At 43.8% G+C, this 21,145-nt stretch overlaps 2 protein-coding genes across 2 annotated transcripts; both read left to right on the top strand.

Annotated features, from left to right (window-relative positions):
* Window positions 1-486: 486 nt before the first annotated feature.
* On the top strand, window positions 487-6,247 carry isy1 (ISY1 splicing factor homolog). The gene is made up of 11 exons (XM_018744566.2): window positions 487-570; window positions 1,517-1,539; window positions 1,806-1,857; window positions 2,836-2,901; window positions 3,522-3,564; window positions 3,670-3,782; window positions 4,057-4,174; window positions 4,602-4,724; window positions 4,921-5,042; window positions 5,646-5,735; window positions 5,935-6,247. The coding sequence occupies exons 1-11, from the start codon at window positions 568-570 to the stop codon at window positions 6,040-6,042; spliced, it is 861 nt and encodes a 286-aa protein (XP_018600082.1). The 5' UTR covers window positions 487-567; the 3' UTR covers window positions 6,043-6,247.
* Window positions 6,248-7,687: 1,440 nt separating this feature from the next.
* Window positions 7,688-20,343, top strand: LOC108929826 (haloacid dehalogenase-like hydrolase domain-containing 5). Its single transcript, XM_018744633.2, has 8 exons — window positions 7,688-7,961; window positions 15,371-15,574; window positions 16,695-16,807; window positions 17,894-17,987; window positions 18,631-18,664; window positions 18,746-18,920; window positions 19,666-19,854; window positions 19,947-20,343. Exons 1-8 carry the CDS (start codon window positions 7,872-7,874, stop codon window positions 20,341-20,343), a joined length of 1,296 nt encoding a protein of 431 aa, XP_018600149.2. The 5' UTR covers window positions 7,688-7,871.
* Window positions 20,344-21,145: the final 802 nt, after the last annotated feature.

The raw sequence follows: 21,145 nt of genomic DNA on the forward strand, positions 1-21,145 counted from the left end.
ATATGTGAACATTAACAGCACCGCCGCTGGGTCACTTCGTGGCAGCGGTTGCGCGATGTTCACCATTTACTGTCGCATTTTTCCGTCACACCCGCAATTTCATTGTCATTGCAGGCCCTAGGTAAAAATGCATTCATTTCGAAACACTCACAGTCACGCTAGACAGACTCACTATCGCACCAGAACAGAAGAAGGCTCAAAAAAGGCGCAGAGAACCGCGAAACCTATATATAAAGAAACACAGAGAATCGGTTATCGCTTTTTAATCACACTCATATCCGTATCCAACATAAACACCAACTACATCAGTGGTGGGTCATTTTATTACAATTACAACTATGACGGTTACTCTCCATGGCAGCAGTACGACGGCCGAACCCGTATACGTAAAGCATCACGAGCACGCAACGTACTCACGCAATATACGTAAATGTTTGACCTTTAAACTTTCACCTTTTTCAAAGTCATAGTGTTTCCGGTATCGTCTTCTGCGGCGTGCAGCGCTCTCCGGCCAACTGAGGACGGGGAAAAAAAAGTTCCTTTTTCAGTGACTGAAAAGCTGCAAATATGGTAAGCGCAAAGTTTAAGGCATGATGTGTCTTCTTAGTGTTTATTAAATTTTACAGTGTTACGAGCATCACATTGTGTGTACGTTGCTAATGGGATATCTGCTTGCTCAGTCAGTTCACACACACTCACAGAGTTGCTGCCTCTCCGATCCGTTTGTTACAAACTTTGTACGTGTGTGTTTGTACACTCTGACTGAGTAAGTAAATATACGTCATAAATTAGAGAACGATTGTCCCTTTAGAAAACCTTTGAAATGATTGATATAACAAATACTCCGTAACTGGTGAGATTGTGACAGGTCAGGAGCTAGTAGTTGGTTGTCATCATGCACATGATGATGATTATCATTGAACAGCGTCCATTCATGTGACCCAAATGTCAACTGCCTGGTTTTTATGGATGCACGCACACGCTGCAGTTTAGGTTTTTTAGACTTTACCTGTAGCAGAGAACTTCATCTGGGAGTAATCCTCCGCGCTGGTTAGATAAAGAAGTTTGAACACGTATGCCATGGTATGGCATGTCAGCAGAGACCATCTTGCATTCTAGTCCAATGATAATTTGTCCCTTCAAGGGTTGCTGCTGATGAATGATTTGCAGATGGGAGTAATAAAAGTCTGCATTGACTGACGCCTTAACATTGAAATCATCAAAACAAGTTACATACTTTATTATATAAGTTACAACTTGTCCATTATTTGTTCATTTTAAAAATGTTTAATTTGTGAGAGGTGTTGTAAAGAAAGGGGGGCGCAGTGAGTTGGACCGGGTCCTGCTCTCCGGTGGGTCTGGGGTTCGAATCCCGCTTGGGGTGCCTTGCTTGCAACGGCCTGGCATCCCGTCCTGGGTGTATTGTAAAGAAGTTTTCAAATTTAATCATCTGATTATCAGTTTCTGTATCTTGTCTGATAACTCATTACAAAATACTACTTTCTTTTGAAAACAGGCTCGAAATGCAGAGAAGGCCATGTAAGTTCATGTTTAAATTTTACTTTTGATAACGTGGTGATGATGGTCATGTTTCATGATCAGTGCAGTCGTACGTGATATTTCACATTTCTACAATTTGTAGTCTTTTAAACCGTGGGTCAGTTTTTAAAATTTTTATCTGTATCCTGCAGTTTAACTGGCATAACTGATTTAGTTGGGACACTCTTTACAGTTTCACTCGTCCAAACTTTTTGAAGGGTGTTATAACTGAGTAATAAGTAATTTTTACCTCCCATTTTTTACAGGACGGCCTTGGCCCGGTTTCGTCAAGCCCAGTTGGAGGAGGGAAAAGTCAAGGTAAGTGTTTCTGGCTTGTGATCTCTTTGCAAAAATGTTGTAAACATTGAACAAAAATTGTAATGAGATCCAGAAATAATAATATAGTGTGTGTGTGTGTGTGTGTGTGTGGGGGGGGGGGGGGATTCTTCCCACAGTCAAAAGACGTGTTTCAGGTGACTTGGTAACTGCAAATGAGTGTGTGTGTGTGAGGTTGCCATGTGATGGACTGGTGTCCCATCCAGGATCTGTCTTGCCTCATGCTCTATGCTTCCATGCTAGGTTCCAGACAACCATGGTCCCACACTGATTATTGAGAGTAAATGGATAGATAATAAACTAGAGTTCATTGTCAGGCCCTTGTGTTAAATAATGACAGGCTATGTATGCCTTGGCCATGAAGCTTACACTTGCATTGTAAAATTATTGGGGAAAAAACAGTTGTTAGGATTAATAGTAGCTTGAGGATTGTCAGTTGGAAATCGTACATTTAAGTATAATTTAAGAATTTGTATTTGTTTGAATACGATGTTTGCTCCTCAGTTGGCACATTGTGGTTGCTGCTTTAACCAATGTTTCTTGATATTGTTGCTTTTATATTTTATATATGTTATATATTTATACGTTATGTATTTTTGTGTGTATACTATGTGTATATATATTTATATATTGTATACACACAAAAATACATATATATAAATAATGGGGGTGTGCGTTCTGCTCTCTGGTGGGTCTGGGGTTTGAGTCCTGCTTGGGGTGCCTTGTGACGAACTGGCGTACCTCCCCCTCTGGCCTCGCGCCCTCTGTTGCCGGGTTAGGCTCCGGCTCACTGTGACCCCGGCAACACGCGGTTTCAGTCTGTGTGTGTGTGTGTGTGTGTGTGTGTGTGTGTGTGTGTGTGTGTGTATAAATATATACAATATGTTAAATATAAATAAAATTTGTAGCATTGTTTGCTAAATTTTAGAAATGTATAACAATATTATGTTGAACTTCTAGGAGCGAAGACCATTTCTTGCTTCAGAGTGCAACGAATTGCCAAAGGCAGAGAAGTGGCGGCGACAGGTAGGTAAAAAGTTGTTTCTCAGTGATGTTCTGTTGAAATGAAGCCCTCTTTGTACCTTTTCACCTCTTCCTTCATGCAACTCCCTGTATGGTCCAGGTGGGCTGAATCCAGTAGGTCTTACAACGGTCTCTTGTGCCACAAGGAGGCCAAAGAGGGAGTTAAATTGGTTTAATCCAAAAAATGTTCACTGGAATGAAAACCTCTGTCCAGCACCAGCTGTCCAGCACTGTTTATATAACATCAAATTAACTGACAATATAGTATTGCCAGAAAAACCTGGTGCACTGGCTTCTTGTATTTTGAATGTTTGGGTTACAAATACATTTCTAATTAAAGTATAAAGATATAGTTCTAATTTTCAGTTTTGTTTTTCGTACAATTCTTTGCAGAGCTATTGTGGCCCGTTTTTATGCAGAGGCCAGATATCAGTAAAGAGCACACAATCAGAACATCTGTATTATGAAACTTTAATTGATTTTGACTCAGTAGTAAAAGTGACTTATGTAGAAATAATTAGTCTTATAAAGGAACTTCCTGTCCCAGTAGAGTTTGTAAGGTGAGGAGCCAGAGTTTGTGTTCCTTTTCAATATTTATGGAATTGTATATAATTTTTTTGTAGATCATCAGTGAAATTTCCAAGAAGGTTGCACAAATTCAAAACGGTGAGTACAACTGTCAGTAATCAGTAGTAGTGATATTAAACTGTTCTTATTGTTTGTGGAATGCAGGGTTTGATAACCAGTTTTTTTTTTTTTTTTTTTTTTAAGCTGGTTTGGGTGAATTTAAGATACGCGACTTGAACGATGAGATCAACAAGCTGCTTCGAGAGAAAGGGCACTGGGAGGTCCGGATCAAGGAGCTTGGTGGTCCGGACTATGGGGTGAGAGGAGATAAACCTTTTATCTTTGACACTTATCAGTCGATTGTGTTAACCATCAGACAAGCTTGACATCATTAGTTATGTGTTTTACAGTTCTGTATTTTCCCTGAGCACATACTGCTTCAGTGAATCTCAGAAAATTTCTTTTGGAAGTAATATCTGACAGTTTTGGTACCTGAGAGCTCCAAGTTCAGCCGCTTTGAATCCAGTGAGTGGGGATTTGGCAGTGCATTGCTCAGGTTGAGCCATGTTGGGTATTCATTGTCTTTTCCAGAGACTTGGACCAAAGATGCTTGACCATGAAGGCAAGGAGGTACCTGGAAACAGAGGGTATAAGTATTTTGGTGCTGCCAAAGACCTACCTGGCGTGAGAGAGCTGTTTGAGAAAGAGCGTAAGTGTAATTCTCAACGTATGCAGGTCTGGTCTTAAGTACACACACACACACACATTTTCAGAACCGCTTGTCCCATACGGGGTCACGGGGAACCGGAGCCTAACCCGGCAACTCAGGGCGTAAGGCTGGAGGGGGAGGGGACACACCCAGGACGGGACGCCAGTCCGTCGCAAGGCACCCCAAGCGGGACTCGAACCCCAGACCCACCGAAGAGCAGGACTGTGGTCCAACCCACTGCGCCACCGCACCCCCCTCTGGTCTTAAGTAACAGGTTTTTTGGAAAGCCATCAGTCTCAGCAAAAGTACTACAAAAACTGTTTGGAAGGACAAAATTAGCATAGTAGTGCTCATATTAAAGAGCATATTACATGTGTAGATTGATACTTTTAATTTATTAATAGCTTGTTCCTACTGCACCCTCTAGCAATTCCACCCCCGAGAAAGACTCGAGCTGAGCTCATGAAGGAGATTGATGCTGAGTACTATGGCTACAGAGACGAGGACGACGGAGTTTTGGTACCACTGGAGCAGGAGTACGAGAAACAGTGTAGGTTTCTGCAAGTGTTTGACTGTGTTTACATGCACCTTGTTCTGACTCGTGTTTTATTCTTTTTTTGTCACTTGCGTTTGTGTACTCTACTGCTGGATGTTACGTGAACACTACACAATTCCATCACATGTTGTTTGGTGGTAAGGGGAAAAACTGCTTACAAAACTGTGCTTTCTTTAAATTGCTGCCTTAGTCATAGCAGAGGCTGTTGCAAAGTGGAAAGCAGAGAAAGAGGCCCGTCTGACAGGCAGCGGAGGACCTGGGGAAAAGGAAGAGGATGAAGAAGATTACATTTATGCTGTTAGGGATGATGAGGTAACATTCAGCTTTAGCTCAGTCACAAAAAAAAGCATGAACATATAATCCTGCACTGTATCTGTGCTTTTATTCTATATCAGTACTTTATTGTGAATAATGTGGGAAATTAGTGAAAAATATAATAAAGCCCTATTAAGCTATGTAACACACACGCACATTTTCTGAACCGCTTATCCCATACGGGGTCGCGGGGAACCGGAGCCTACCCGATAACACGGCGTAAGGCCGGAGGGGGAGGGGACACACCCAGGACGGGACGCTAGTCAATTGCAAGGCACCCCAAGTGGGACTCGAACCCCAGACCCACCGAAGAGCAGGACCCGGTCCAACCCACTGCGCCACCACGCCCCCCAGTGATGTAACAGTTATACATAATTATTTATATATGCTATAATTAACCCTAAATAACCTATATCCTATCCTATGAACAATCATAACCCTATGGTTTATATAGTACAGTGTAAAGGGGTTTTGCAACTTAGAACCAGGTCGTCAGAACAGAATCCCATCGTAAGTCGAGGGCCACCTGTGGTTATTATTTGTGTTTCAGTGCAAGGCCAAAAGTTCAGTTTAATACTCTTTCTTTTCTCTCATCATAAGCACTCAGATGAAGAGATGAGAGATCAGCTGGAGGGTGAGGAGGGATCACAGGCTTTCATTGCCCATGTCCCTGTTCCTTCACAGAAAGAGGTATGAATGGTTACCCACATAATTGAAGACTACTGTTGAACCTTTGAGGGAACTGTGCACCGTGCATTGTGCATTTAACTTTCATACAGTCTAAGTTAGGTTACTTGCTATTAAAGGTCCAGCCTATAAGTGTAGTACCTGAACTAGGAGAAAAACCACTGATTCTTTAACAGCAGAGCAATACTCTCTTTTCTTCTAGATTGAGGAGGCCCTGGTCAGAAGAAAAAAGATGGAGTTGCTACAAAAATATGCCAGTGAGACACTAATGGCTCAAAGTGAAGAAGCCAAAACACTTCTTGGGTTATAGGATCTTCTTGATGTGTGGCATAGGGATTAATAGATTTGTAAATACAGTATGTCTGTATGCATCACGTGTTGATAGTCCAAGTGACAGACATTTGCCTTTTTCGACAAGTGAGCTTGTTTGTTAAATCTCCTTCTTGAAATTAAATTTGTACAGTTTTGGATAAACTGACCTGTTGGTCACATTTAACAGAAAATAATTGTAAATATCAAAGCTTTTTTTTTTTTTTTTTTTTTTTTACAGAATGGCTTTGCTTCTTAATAAAATATTTTCTAGAAAATGTTAAGAATGTGTACATTTTTTTAAATCAAATAAGTAAAAGCACTGAGTGAGTTAAGTGTTGTCTTAGGCCATACAGCCGCATGGGCTGTTTCATCACCTGTACTTTGATCATCGGGACTAAATGAAATGTAAACATAAAAAAAAGTGAATGGTCATTAATTTTTGTGAGGTTAAGCAGTGCTTTTTGAAGAGCGCACTGTGGTATTTTTTTACATCTAGAATGATGGATCGTTTTACAGCTGTCATCCAGGCGCATCCAATGTGAAGTGTGAGGGCTGTGTGTGGCCCGCAAGGACATTTGTAAAATCAACGTTACATTTATTCATTCAGCAGACGCTTTACTCGAAAACGATGTACATCTCTGAGAGTGATACAAAGATTGCAACACTTTAACAGAAGGATGCTTACCATACTATGGTCTGCTTACTATGCTTACCATAAGTTCTGTTCAATCACATTAATAGTTAAGCACACATAGGCACCTTTTAACACCTTTCACTACAGTATGGTACTCTACATATGAGGTGGGATTGAAAAGTTCTAAGATGTATTTATTTCAATTAGTGTACATACCACACTGCACCTAAATAAAATGCAATAAAGCAATAAGATTTAGATTGTCAGTATAATTTTTACACGTGTGGCTCGGACCTGCTCACGGTAACGGTGGAGGTCCTGCAGTTAGTTCTACTGTTAGCTCTATTTCTCATGTGACATGTATGCTTTCTTTATGTGTCTATTTAAAAGCTGCACATATATCCCACTGTTTAGGTGGTTACATGTCCACCTCTCTCTGAATATATATAAGGTTTAACTGGAGCTGCAATGATCTCACAAACCACGGGCGATTTGTAATGTATAAAAGGTGTAACATATATGGTTAATGGTACAAAATGAATGGAAAGCGGTCATTTGAACATTTGAAATAAGGCTCCACATAGGCATGAAGATAAAGGTCTTGAATTGGAAGGTAGTTTCCTCTGGTGGATTTTGTTATGTGATAGCATGATGATGTTGCTCTACATGCTAATCTGGCTAATAATTCAGGGACAATTTTATTGGAGAGGAAAAAAAAAAACATGTGAAGTAAAAAGGCTTGTTTCTCAAATCGTGTGAAATTCATTGTCTAAAGCAACCGCGACGCCGTTCGAAACATTCACTTTTTTCGTTCCCCACCACTCTGCGGGCAACAACAGCCCGTTTCTCCGCATCCACGTGTCCGTGACGCAATGCGTGCTCGCTCCCGGCGCTCTGGCGGACGTGCTGCCATAGCAACCGCACGGGCTCAACGTAGGAAGTGGTGCGATTAGTTTTTAAACGTCCTTCGTCCAATCAGGGCTCGGGCCGTCGCCTTAACCCGTCGCGCGCCGGCCTCTCGCCTCCTCCTCCTCCTCAGCGGCGGGCTTTGTGCCCCTGCGCGAGGCGGACCTCCAGCCGTGGCGTCATACGGTGCTTTGGGCCGCACAGCAGGAGACACAGTTATGGTGGGGTGAGCGAGCCGGCACACAAAGGACACCCTTTTCGGCGTTCGATCCAGGAAGCTGGCGGAGATGCGGGGACTGGCTCCCGTGTACCGGGCCGTGACGAGCGCCGTGTGCCGCCGCCGCAGTAGCAGCGGGACTGCGAGCGGCCACAAGCAGGTAGGGGACAGAGCAGCCGGACAACGAACAGAACCAGAACCAGAACGAGAACAGAAGCGGAACGAGCTGGCGAGGGTGATGCGCCGGAGAAACAGAACAAGCAAGCAAGCAAGCAAGCAAGCAAACAAACGAATAGTAGGCAAAAAACCGAGACAAGAATGAATGAATGAAAGAAAGAGAAAGAAATGGATCGGATGATTGAATACATAACGTTACGAACAGATAGAGATGCACACTGCGGAAAGCCCGGCAAATTATATATAAAAATACAGCTACAGGGCAGGCACGCGGACAAAAACAGATCAATCGACAGGCAAACAAAAAGGAAAGATAGACGGGCAAAGATGACAGCAGGCTGATGAAACTAGAAAAAAGCAGTTTGTTTTTTTTTTTTCTCCGCCTTCATTACACCCAGACCACATTAACACTCCTGTCCGTCGCTGGAATCGCTAAAATCACACCTGCCTGTCGGACCTGTGCTCTCCATTCATCTTCGCAGTGTGACACGTTTCATTCCTCATACTTTTCCTCCAAAGCGACAACGACATACAGGTATTTCCAGTTATTTACCCATTCATACACCTGGGTCCTTTTACTAGAGCATTAAGGTAAGTACTTTGCTCAAGACAAGGGTATAGGTAGAGGTGAGATTCGAACCTGCAACCTTTTGGGGCAGCAGCGCTAACCATTATACCATCAGCTGTCCTGTAGCTTTGATATCTTTCCCAAAATTTTCCTTTGTCCTCTGACATTGAGAATGACTTTCTTGTTTTTACTTTAAGTCCCAGAATCCTGTCTGTATGATCACATCCAGTAAATGCGAAGTGAAGTGTGTGTGTGTGTCTCTCTGTCAGAGCGAAAACAAGGCAACAACACACCTTCCATGACATATTTTGTGTGTCGTGCCTTAGGGGTGCTTACTCACTGCAGTGACCCTGTGTATGTGTGTGTTGGGGGGGGGGGAGTACACAGCACAATGTGCAGCAGACCTGCATCAAAGGGGGGGACGCGTGTGACGTTAATCCAGTAAAACAGTGTCCATTTCAATTGCTGCTTTGGACATGGATGTGTCCCGTTGTGACGTGCCGCCCGAGGGTCAGTTTGCTTGCAGGCGCTGAGTACTGGTCCTTTCTGTGCGTTCTGCAGCACATCTGGATCATGCAGCACATCTGGATCACGCATCACTGACCGCTGTCACAACTGCTGATGAAGAAGAATAATAATAATAAAACACTTCAGAAAGTCAAAAATTGTGAACGATCGCCTCCTCAACTGCCGTCAAATGTTACAGCCACAGCAAATAAGAAGTAAACACCAACAGAGGAAATATTGATTGATTCGGATGCAGTCAATGTGGGCTTTATGGAATTGCTCTGCTGGTTGACAGCAATACACCCTAAGTTACCTATCCATTTCACCCTATTTCCTCCTGAGACGCAGTCGTTCGTTCTTGTCCACTCTAGAGGACATCTTTCGTTGTCTCTTGCAAATTGTCCATATTACAGTGGTGAGTCCTGATGCACCTTAGAGCGTGGAATTTCTGTGCTTATTATAATACCGTATATTTGGGTTGGGACTTGGATGACTTCGTAGAACCTATAGAAGTATATCCAAATGTAATTTTTTTTTTTTTTTTTTTTTTCTTCTTCCTGTGTCTCACAAGGATCTGTACAGCCAGGTGAATCACTTTTTTTTTTTTTTTTTAAATGTGAGGAATTGTAAATCGGAGTGCTGTTGCCAGATCCTAGTAAATTTTTGTATCGGTGATTTGGAGAGTCTTCCCATGGCTACAGACTGGCGATCTGTAGTCTCAGAAATGTAAACCACATTTTCTAACAGTTCCTCATTCCTATGGTAGGAGCAAAAATGCTGTGTCATTTCAAGGAATCGTCATAACCGACCTGTTATGTGGACATTCGTAAATTCAGTGACGAAATCTTTCTTAATATGAGTGAGTTTTATGGTAGATTTACATTTCTCCATTTAGCAGACGCTTTTCTCCAAAGCGGGAGGTGCGGTGGCGCAGCGGGTTTGGCTGGATCCTGCTCTCTGGTGGGTCTGGGGTTCAAGTCCTGATTGGGGTGCCTTGCAACAGACTGGCGTCCCGTCCTGGGTGTGCCCCCTTCCCCTCCAGCCCTCCCCCCTGTGCTGCCGGGTTAGGCCCCGGTTCGCCGCAACCTCGCTTGGGACCGGCCGCTTCAGCCAGTGTGTGTTTCTCCGAAGCAACGTACATCTCGTGGAAAATTCAGTGTGTTCATTACATTAGGAGAAAGAGGCCTAGTTGCAGATGTGTGATTAAGTACAGTTACTTTCTGCCATATGTACCGATGTTCATCACATGAGTAGCTGCATAAAACTTTATCCACAATTTCAAATCACATTCCTAGAATTTTTTTTTGATGAGATATAGAAATATTTACGTTATATTACAGAGGTAGCTGTGTAAAGGTCATGCAATAATACACAGGGTGCTAAGATTATGGGGGCTGCACACTAACTGCTAACCAAACCAACAGTGCCTACTTCCTTCTCAATACCTAACCCTCAATCCACCAACCGTCTTATTTAATCTTAACTAGCTATCCTTACTACTCAGACCTCTTCACAGTACCTCTACACACCTGCTCACCAGCACATGGTAGCCATGAGCACTACCCACCTCGCCGGGGTTCACCGTGAGCACTTCTCTGGGGTTGTCAAGTGGGCACCTTCCTTCATCGGAGTCTCCCTGAATTGAGCCCACAACACCTCCAGAAGGTTCAACAGTGGGATCTGGCATCCCAGACCCACTCCCCTCCCTGCTCACAGCACAGTCCCAGTGACTCGATTCCCAGAAGCCTCGCTGTCCCACCACAGGGGACCTCGGTGCATCCGGTTCCTTATGAGATGCAACCAGACTTCAAAAGTTTAATCGGGTATGATCTTAAAGTTAGGGTGCATGAGCATTTACACCTTACATGAACGTAAGAGATCATGGGCGAACTGAGTCTGGAATAGATGTTTTGAGACCCTTTTTAAATGTGGACAGAGATTCAGCAGTTCTGAGTGAGAGGGGGAGGTTGTTCCACCACAACAGAGCCAGAACCGAGAACCTCCGTGCTCTAGCTTTCGTTCGTGGGACCACTTAATCATGTAACAGTTAATCAAACGTTGCGTTGCGCCGGATTAAAAACCGTTTGGTGGTGTGCTTGGAAGTGTGTGTGTGAATGTTCCAAGGTGAGCCGTAAACACGGATTGTGTTGATGCCGGTGTGGGACTAGCGGTTGGTGGAGCACTTGTCACACCTGCTACAGTGTCTTTGATCAAGGTACCTACCCTGAATTGATCCAGTAAAAATGACCGAGCTGTATAAATGGATAAATCAGTGTGTCACCTAGAATGAAGGTGTGAGCTAAATAACCTAACATGTCCAGTAGCAGCTCAGATCAGATTGGAAATGGACTTGGGAAAGCCAAGACCTCTGTGGAAGAAAATGCACAGATGTTTTGTTCTCACAGATTGGAAGGGGGGAAATCAATGTAATCCTCAGGCGTGACAGTGGAGAAAGTAGAGGCTCAGCAGAAGGCAGGAAGGCGAGGGACTGGTGTCCAGGGCAGGCGGCGAATGACGCAAATGTCCCCTCGGACTCGGCTCTTACTCAATCGCAAGTCGTCCTCCTTCCTCTGTGCCGCACTCTTTGGCCTGACCCCTTCTTGTGAAACGCATCTACGTTTCCTCTACTTTTATGTGAACTGGATTGTTTGTTTTCACAGTTTAATAATTTTATAACGTCTTTAGGTAAACTATAGGTGGCCAGAGAAACCTTTATGCCATTCCTGTACCCTGACAGTAAGCAATGTGGAGTATTTATATTTATTCTGAACTTTTATACACATAAACAAAAAGAGGTACCCCAGGATATGCTGATGTGCTCATATGTTTATTTTTAACCATGTATTGCTAGAAAAGACTTCCTCCCTGCAAATATCACTAGATTTACAGCGATACATTTTTGACTGTCTTAAAATGCATTTAACTTTTAAAACGAGTGTATTTTGTTGTCTATTATGCTTTTAATCTTTTTTATGATTAAAAAAAATATGTTTTGGGAGGAGGTGCTGTACTTGTATACAACATGGCAGAGGTAAATCCTGCTTTACAAAGTGAGAGAGAGTAACTCCCTTAAAGTGACAGTACATCCTTAGTATTAAGAAAAACAAAGAAGAAACAAAATATACAATACTGAAAATGTAGAAAATCTGTGGGAGGACTGTAGGTACATGTATTTTACAGCAGCTTAGATTTAGCATAGGGATGGAAAGTTTTAAGATGCACTAATTATCAGTTGGCTACTGCATTCACAAATTTTATGGTGCAACCCAAATTTTCATATTTCGATTTATTTTTCCCAAGTTGTCCAAATGAAGAAGCTGTGTGTCTGCATACTTTTCAGACATTTACATCATAAGTTCACATAAACAGCATTTTTCCATGGTTTCCTTTAGGAAGAAATATTCTCGGTATGGGGGGTGCGGTGGCGCAGTGGGTTGGACCGGGTCCTGCTCTCCAGTGGGTCTGGGGTTCAAGTCCTGCTTGGGGTGCCTTGCGACGGACTGGCGTCCCGTCCTGGGTGTGTCCCCTCCCTCTCCAGCCTTATGCCCTGTGTTGCCGGGTTAGGCTCCGGTTCCCTGCGACCCCGTATGGGACAAGCGGTTCAGAAAGTGTGTGTGTGTGTGTGTGTGTGTATTCTCGGTATACTTTATTCCGCTGTATGCAGCGCTTTTTTTTTTTTTTTTTTTTTTTTTTTCTCTCTCCCCCCCCTCCCATGTTAGTGCCATTGTGCGCTCATCTTTTCTACTGTATATGAGCTGTTTCCATTCAAGTTTACCATATGCCAGTGGTCCAGGAAGAGAATTTTGTCATTAACCGCCTTTCCAAATTCCACAAGCGTTAAGTTTGTTTATGTGACATAATAGATGATCTTCGTTCCCATGGGGATTTAATGGTGAGGACATCCGAAACAAAACTTTGCTGGCTTTGAATTGTCTTTGCTGTCCTCTTATTTCTCCGTTACCTAACTGCTTTTTTTTTTTTTTTTTAATTCCTTTCTTGGATTGAAAGGGAAATAAAATTCATAATGGAGAGATGGTAAGAAAAGAAAAAGTTAATTTTGTTTAGTGTGGAACTGAAGACTGGGAGCAGGTCGGCCAGGTTTGGCTGCCTGGAAGCGTCACAAATGTTCCATTTTTTTTTTTTTTTTTTTTGCTGTTTAAAAGAAGCCGGGAGGGACTGCAATTAAGTTGGCAGGGCAGAAACCTGGCTGCCATATGGGAGCTAAAGGACTAAAACAAAAACAAGTGCCCTGTATTTTCTGTGTGCGTGAGTGTGTGTTTTTGCTCACGCATCACGGCCGTGTCAATGCTCTAAATTAAGACCTAGGCTAGTGAAACACTCCCGTAATTTGCTGTTATGGAGGCTAATAGGTATGTGAAATATGCGCAGTGGAAATTTGCTGAAGGCATTGTTCGGTTATTTAAAGACAGACTAGCATCGTGGTTAAGGACATGGAAGGAGACCCCAAAGGATGCATCATGGAGTCCTGGGATGGGGCCTGGTGCGGCACTGAAGAAGAAGCCAATCCTGAATAGCTCCTGTAAAATTACATTGCTTGGGATACAGTATTCTTAAAAATCGATATGAAAATTATTGGAAAAACCAGACTCTACCTTGGCTCTTCCAACATCTGTCCAGCAGTGTTGTTTGACCCTCAGCTTCTGAGTGATGACCACCGTTTGGGGTTTCACAACCTTTGGGTCTCATGGGTTTCGTGGTCTGCAAACTCTGTTTCCCCCCATGTGCTCTGCGTTCCTCCATGAGCTCCACGTCCGCATGCCCTGCGGTCTGTTCTCCGTCCCGCTGAGCCGTTAAAAGCGGAAAGGCGTCCCGCCGCCGAAACCTTTCCACACACGGCAGCTGTATTTTCCTCTTGCCTCTTTTTTTTTTTTTTTATTTAAATTATTGACATGCTGAGTGACTGCAAGCAGGGCAAAAGTGAAGACGCGCTCAGACGCATCTGGGTTAGTTTTCCTTGGCAGAATGAAGCTTTTTTTTTTTTTTTTTTTTTTTCTTCAGGGCACCAGACAGCTGCCCAGCTGTTTCCTCACCACAGCCAGATGGGTTTCCCAGGGCAGCGCAGACAGTGTAGAAGTCAGCAGTTTTTTCAACTCAAAGAAAGGACGATTGAGCTGCGGTGGTCACTTCAGAGTCAAAGCGTGTCTTTATGAGCCTGGTGTCGCCAGCCGGAGCGATGACCCCGGGGTCATCGCTCCGGCTGGCGACACCGGGCTTTGACTGACGCAATGAATAAAATCATTGAGATTGTACACCTTCTCCCCGATTTACAAATAATGGAGTCATGAAGTCTTAAGGATACATCCATTTTCCATTGTATTTTTAACTGTATTTGCTTCGGCCCTCGGTTTTCCATAGCGGAGGAAATGTGACGTGTTTTTCCTCCTCCAGCCAATAGGGGTCAGTAAAGCCCAGTCAAACGAGCAGTGGCATAGGACCAACCTAATTCAACTTGCCTCCACGGTGTTTGCATTTATTGGTTTTCAAGACTCTTTTCTCCACCACCTGCCATTTGCAGGTGGTCTCCCGTCCAAGGACTGACCAAACAAACCCTGAGCAGCTTCTAAAATGTAATTTGGTGGGACCATGTGTTAACAGCTCGTGTTTGGCGTTTAGGGGGATCGTTGATGAATAACAATGATAAATAAGGCGCGTGTTCTTGGGATGAATCGGCTAATAATCGGAAGTGAAATCGGAGTTTGTGGAGAGAACGCGTTTTTCTTTTCGTAAGAAGTCCTAATTCCGCATCATAAGACTTCCAGCTGGGAGTCCATCTTCGCCCAAGGCCGAGATGTCTGAGATGTCTTGAGTACTTGTTGGTGTTTCTGTAGCGGTGTGGGTTTTTTACGGGATGGGGTCGCTAGCCCCATGCCCAACCCTCTTCCTTTATCCGGGCTTGGGACAGACAGGGGACCCCGAAGGAATCCCTCGGTGGAGTTAGAAGTCCTAATTATTGCGTCATTTATTGTAGCGCTGTCCAAGATTTTAACGTAAGCATTAATACGTAAATTGCATCGATTTGTGTGTTTGATACAGAAAGCTGAAAGTGTCCAGAAGCTGATGATGTTGGACCTGAATGTGAAATGATTTGGTGAAGAGTTGAGGTTGAATGGAGGGTTTTGAAGAATTCCCCCCCAAGAAAATGTAGTGATAAAAATGATTTTGTATGTGTTGTGCCTGTAAGGTGAGGAGCCAGCGCATATTTACACATAATTGTACAAAGATCTACTGGTTTTCTCTGTATACTGGTTTTGTACTGTTCTCTTGCCTCACCTGGGTCTCCCCTCACTGCTCCTCAGCTCCAGCCGGGCTTCGGCCTTCTCTTTGACATCGATGGCGTTCTTGTGCGTGGAAGGACGCCCATTCCAGCGGCTAAGAAGGCTTTCCAGAAGCTGGTGAACCCCCAGGGCCAGTTTGTGGTCCCCGTGGTGTTTGTGACGAACGCCGGGAACTGCCTCCGTCAGACCAAAGCGGACCAGCTGTCCCACCTCCTCGGAGTCTCGGTGAGTCGCCGGTCCCCCGTCAGCTCATGTTGAAGTGGTCACAGATTATTGTAGTTTTTTGCACATGTACTAATGGAAGCTTTTGATAATTTTAGAATTATTAGATTTTTGCCCATTTTTACATTTAAAGTCCAATAACCACAGTACTGCAGATGTATTGATGTAGTAAATAACTGAATTGACTGAGCACTAACGTTGAGACAAGCTTTTCGGGGTTAATTGTTCCTTCTGCTTCACGCCACCCTCGTCTCTTGGGCACCCAAGTTTTGTTGGCTCTTTCAGAAGAGAGTGAAAATTGGACGAACTGAGAATTGTGCTGGTTTGTGTTCTGCCAGCGTGTCTGGTTGTTAAAGCCGCTTCCTCTTCATAGGACACCCTGTGAATGCGGAAGTGTCTTTGGCGTTTTGCTGACTGTGCGCCGGACACGTGGTGCCAAAATGCCAGGCCTTTTTTTATTTATCACTTCATCATGCTGTGTTAAGTCGGCTGTTTTTCTGAGAATTCAGTATGACTGAATGTTCAGTAGAACCTCGCAGCAGCCACCGCTGAACAGTGCTATGGAAATGTTCCTTTAACTCAAACCGTTTGGTAACACATGAAATTTTTTTTTTTTTTTTTTTTTTTTTTAAATTGTCTGCATATATTCATTCATTCTAGACAGCTAGAATAAGACGGCTGTATAAAAGAAGCTTAACAGGCCCAGAAATGCAGCTCTGCGTATAAAAATCCCTCAAGTTGTAATCTCGGAGGTTGTGTAACTCCTACAGAGGCTGGATTGTATTCCCTTGTTTTCTTGCTTTGAGGACCACATGCCAGCATGTAATGAACCTGATATGTTTGCAGTTTAAGAATGCAGTGGCTGCAGTGTAAAGTTACTGCACCGCCACTGATTCTGCCATGCAGTGACAGGGTACGTGTGATTGCCCTGCAATGTACTGGAGTCCTGTCCAGGGTGTAACCCTTCCCCATACCATATGTTTCCAGGAAAGTCTCCAGACCACTAGAACCCTGCACTGAACAAGTGCTTATTGATAACGGATGGCTTTAGACTTAATTTGATCCACAAACCTGTTTGTCTTCATTACTCTTATCTACAAATCTCATGTGTCCTTTTCCACAGATCTCCCAGGACCAGGTGGTGATGTCACACAGCCCTTTGAAAATGTTCAAGAAGTACCACGAGAAGTGTGTGCTCGTGTCGGGACAAGGGCCGGTGCTGGACATTGCCAAAAAGTGAAGTGTCGTCCGTACATTAGTGTGTCTCTTAGCTTGTCCACCTAAAGATCCGACAACGCACTGCACGTTCAGAGACGGCCGACTTCGTATTTTCTTCTACGATTTTCAGCCCAAGAGCCTTTGACCATTAACACTCCTCAGATCTAAGCGACATCTGGAGACTCCTGGTTGTGCATCTGGGCTCTGTGGTCCAATAGTGTGACCTCAGCTCTCCCTCTGCAAGATTAAACTGCTCTCTCTGTGCCTGCAATAGATAAATGTGCAGAGCGTCCCAACAGTGTGTGATGTTATGCAACACGCTGTGAGTGAAGTTATTGGTTTTGAACCCTCTGATTACATATTATCCAGACTATCAGATTATGACACGTAGACCTGATATCCTGCACAATATAGATCTGAAATCTGTCAAACTGATGGACAAGGATTCGTTTCCTTTCAAGTCACTTGCTATTCTATGCTTTTACCCCCCTGGAAATCTTCCAGCCAAGATTATTCAGCAGTTTTTAAATCACCCGAAATACATATTTCTATTTTCCTTAGGATGGCTAAGGTTTTGCTTGTTAAGCACTATCTTGATAATGTCACTGGCTCTCATGTTACAAATGTTTGATGTATAAATTTTTAAGATGCAAACATTTTCCAGTTTACACACACACACACACACACACACACACACACACAGTCTGAAATCGCTTGACCCGAGATGGGTCACGGCAAGCCAGAGCCTAACCCGGCAATGCAGGGCGCAAGGCTGGAGGGGGAGGGGACACACCCAAGACAGGATGCCAGTCCGTCGCAAAGCACCCCAAGCGGGACTCGAACCCCAGACCCACCCAGAGAGTGGGACCTGGCCAGATCACTGCGCCACCATACCACTGTGCCCCCTGCTTTTCCAGTTTATTTAGGGACAGTTTTTTTATTATTTAATTTGTTGACTTGGTTTTTAATGCATTACTTTGGACAAATCGGTTATGAACTGATTTCTGAACCCAGTTGTTTTGATGATTCCAGATTTGACTGACTGACACGAATGAATGGATGGATGAACTGGACTTGTTAACATTGAGCTTTTTTTTTCTCCAGTGTGGGCTTCAGCAATGTCGTGAGCATCGACATGGTGAGGGAATCCTTCCCCCTGTTGGACATGGTCGACCACAACCGACGACCCAAAGTCCCGGTCAGTCGTCTTTGTCACCTGACACCTTTGTCACCTGACACTTTTCTACAAGGTGACTTGCCGTGTGAGGTTTTTACGCTGAGCCACTACAGCAGGGTAATGCGTACCTTTTTGGTTCAAAGTAAGTTGATTATCTGACACTGCAAGACACTTTGGACAAAGGAATCGGCTACCTAAGGATTGTTAATATTTAACTGTACAGTGCATGTGAAGAGAATGAACACTGAAACACTGTGAGGACATTAATTTGTGGGACAGCTGGTAGCGTAGTGGTTAAGAGTTACTGCCTTTGGATCCAAAGGTTGCAAGTTTGATGCCCACCTCCAGCTGTAGTCCCCTTGACCAAGGTCCTTACTTTTAATTGCTCCAGTAAAAATCCCATGCTGCATTAATGGGTAAATAAGTTGCTTTGGAGAAACATGTCAGCTAGATGAATCATTGAATGTATGAAAATATATATTCATACTGCGTTACAGATGTTGAGTTGCTGTAGCTGCACAAATCTGAACAGTGACTGATCATAGAACTGATAAAATGTTCTCTCATGACAATTATTCTTCCTCACCTGTGTCAAGTGTGGGTTTTTTTTTTTTTTTTTTTTTTTTTTTAACTGAATGTGGTTTTTTTCTTTGTATTTTTACAGTCTACTCCAATAGTTACTATTCCCAAAATTGAGGGTAAGTGTCGTTTTTGTCCGTTATGTTGCCATTGGATACTAATACAAACAAACAAACAGTCATTGTTGGTGGACTCTGCAGCTGTTGTCCTCTTCGGAGAGCCCATTCGGTGGGAGACTAACTTGCAGCTCATCATTGACATTCTGCTGACGGATGGGAACCTGGGAAATGCCCACCAGAACATGATGTTCCCCCACCTTCCCCTGCTGGCCTGCAACATGGACCTCATGTGGATGGCGGAGGCCCACTCTCCACGGTATGCCCAGTTCGATTGGGGTGCCGGACTCATTGGAGCGTGCGATTTCTTCCATGCTCAGTATCCCCACCCACCTTCGTCACCACGCGAACCCCATGATGAGGCCATAGTCTTTGCATACTAGTGGTACTTGTTAACTTTCTTTTTAAACATGGAGAATTATTTGGTTTTGTAAACTGGTGAAGTTTTTAAAGTAGCAATTTTTTTCTAAAGTGATCCATAACTACAGAAAAGTGTAAAATGGTTAGAGCTGTCGCCTTGAACCAGAAGGACCTGGGTTCAAATCCCACCTTCTGCTGCAGTAGCCCTAGTCAAGTTGCTTCAAATGAACTGATGCAATATAAATGGCCCTGCTGTATAAAAGGGTAAATCAGTGTTCCAGAAATTTTTCTGGAGAGAAGTGTTAGCTCAGTGTGAAAATGTTAACTAAAGCTCATAATTGTCTGTAAAATTCATATCACTTTTACTTAACTTCAGAATGAGTTTTATTGGCCAGTGTGCTGACGCACACAAGGAATTTATGGTGGTTCCAGGTGCCTCTAGTATTTACTAAACATTGGACAGTTTCCCCACAATCAGTTTGACTTGTGCCCTTTTGGATGATACTGTGAACATCGATGAATTCCAAAAGGTGTTGATGTTGCATCTTTGTTCTTGTTCTCTTCCACATTTTAAAAAAAAAAAAAAAAAAAAAAAAAAAAAAAAAAAAAAGCTTCATTCATCTATTTCCAATGTGCCGGAGCAGGTTTGGCCACGGGACTTTCCTGGTGTGCCTGGAAAACATCTACAAGAAGATCACAGGCAAGGAGATGAAGTACGAGGCGCTGGTGGGCAAACCGAGCGAGGTGACATACCATTATGCAGAACACTTGATCCGAGAGCAGGCTGCCGAGAGGAAGTGGAGAACGCCCATCAGATCTCTCTATGCTATTGGGTAGGACTCTCCGCCTGTCGCTTTGGGGTCTCAGAAAATGTCTTCCAAGCAGCTTTAAAAAAATGATCTCCCTGTCTCTGTGTTTGACTCAGCGACAACCTCATGACTGATATTTATGGCGCCAATCTGTACAACCGCTACCTAGAAGAGAGGGCTGCCAGGAAACGGTCGAAGGCAGTTGCCAAGATGGCGGCCGTAACGGGCTCCTCAACGGCGCTGGCCCAGGTGGACGACACAGATAGCGGCTGGGAGAGCGAGTTGTCGCCACCTTCCGCCACCTGTTGCAAGTCCGTCCTAGTGTGCACTGGAGTCTACAGGCCCCACGCGGAGGCTGCAACCAACGGCGGCAGCTGCCTGCAGCAAATGGCCTTCCACGGCCACCGCGACTTCTGCTTCGACCCGGCGCTCGTGGAACCGGGTCACATCGTGGAGGATGTGGACGCAGCCGTTGAACTCATCTTTGAGCAGGAGAAGTTTGTACCGCAGTAACTTTGAAAATCATCTCAAGATTGAGATGCATATGGTTTGAGGACTGTCATGGTTCAGAAAGTGGGGGGGGGGTGGTTATTTTAAGAACTTCACTACCGTCTTCATCCGAGAGCAAAAGAAGCCATGGGAGAAAATAACGCAAAGACCTGGACTTTGAAGGAACTTCATGGTTCGCGAGCAGTTCTGAAAAGATGCCTGTGCACTGCAAGGTGCAATTTTTAAATGCCTCCTGAGCAATTTAAACTTGTCTTAAAGACCTTGCCTGTTTTCCATAGTGTAGTTACAAACAAAACTCTAGAGACCTCAGAGTTCACAATTTTGTGACATCAATTACTTGTCAGGTAAGAAAGTCAACAAATGCTAGCAGTAACAAGAGTACTGATTTATATATTTTAAAATGACTAGTGTAATGGTTTATTAGCTTTACCAGTACTGTGGTATGAACATAATCTTCCTTCCCATATCAATACCGTTCTTTTATCTGAACTTCTTAACCTTGGGATTTCTCTTTTACCTTGTGATTACTTCTGTGGTATTTTCTCAACCACTTAGAGCTGTTACAGGGTGTTTGGGGGAAAATAGTGATACACTGTACTGTACTGAATTTGTCGTGCTCATAAATGAGGGCTGGATCTAATGTCTACTTTTATTTGTTCAGACCGACTGTCTTCCTTTTCTCCTGGATTCTGTGATAGAAATAGTTATGCTTTTGCATTCGTTCAGTTCCCCCCCCCATCAATTGTTTGTCCACTGCATGGAAGAATAGGGTATGAGGGAGGGCACAGTTGGCAGTGGATGCCCC

This window comes from Scleropages formosus, chromosome 22 (genome assembly GCF_900964775.1).
Source record: "Scleropages formosus chromosome 22, fSclFor1.1, whole genome shotgun sequence".
In the NCBI taxonomy this organism is placed as follows: domain Eukaryota; kingdom Metazoa; phylum Chordata; class Actinopteri; order Osteoglossiformes; family Osteoglossidae; genus Scleropages; species Scleropages formosus.

What these genes read in the sequence shown, in the direction of transcription:
- isy1 (XM_018744566.2), top strand. An exon ending in CAGAGAAGTGGCGGCGACAG is followed by an intron (nt 2,902 to 3,521) that starts GTAGGTAAAAAG and finishes ATTTTTTTGTAG; the next exon opens with ATCATCAGTGAAATTTCCAA. An exon ending in ATGCTGTTAGGGATGATGAG is followed by an intron (nt 5,043 to 5,645) that starts GTAACATTCAGC and finishes TCTCATCATAAG; the next exon opens with CACTCAGATGAAGAGATGAG.
- LOC108929826 (XM_018744633.2), top strand. Translation starts at nt 7,872, where the DNA reads ATGCGGGGACTGGCTCCCGTGTACCGGGCCGTGACGAGCGCCGTGTGC. An exon ending in CTGCGAGCGGCCACAAGCAG is followed by an intron (nt 7,962 to 15,370) that starts GTAGGGGACAGA and finishes ACTGCTCCTCAG; the next exon opens with CTCCAGCCGGGCTTCGGCCT. An exon ending in GCGGAGGCCCACTCTCCACG is followed by an intron (nt 18,921 to 19,665) that starts GTATGCCCAGTT and finishes GTGCCGGAGCAG; the next exon opens with GTTTGGCCACGGGACTTTCC.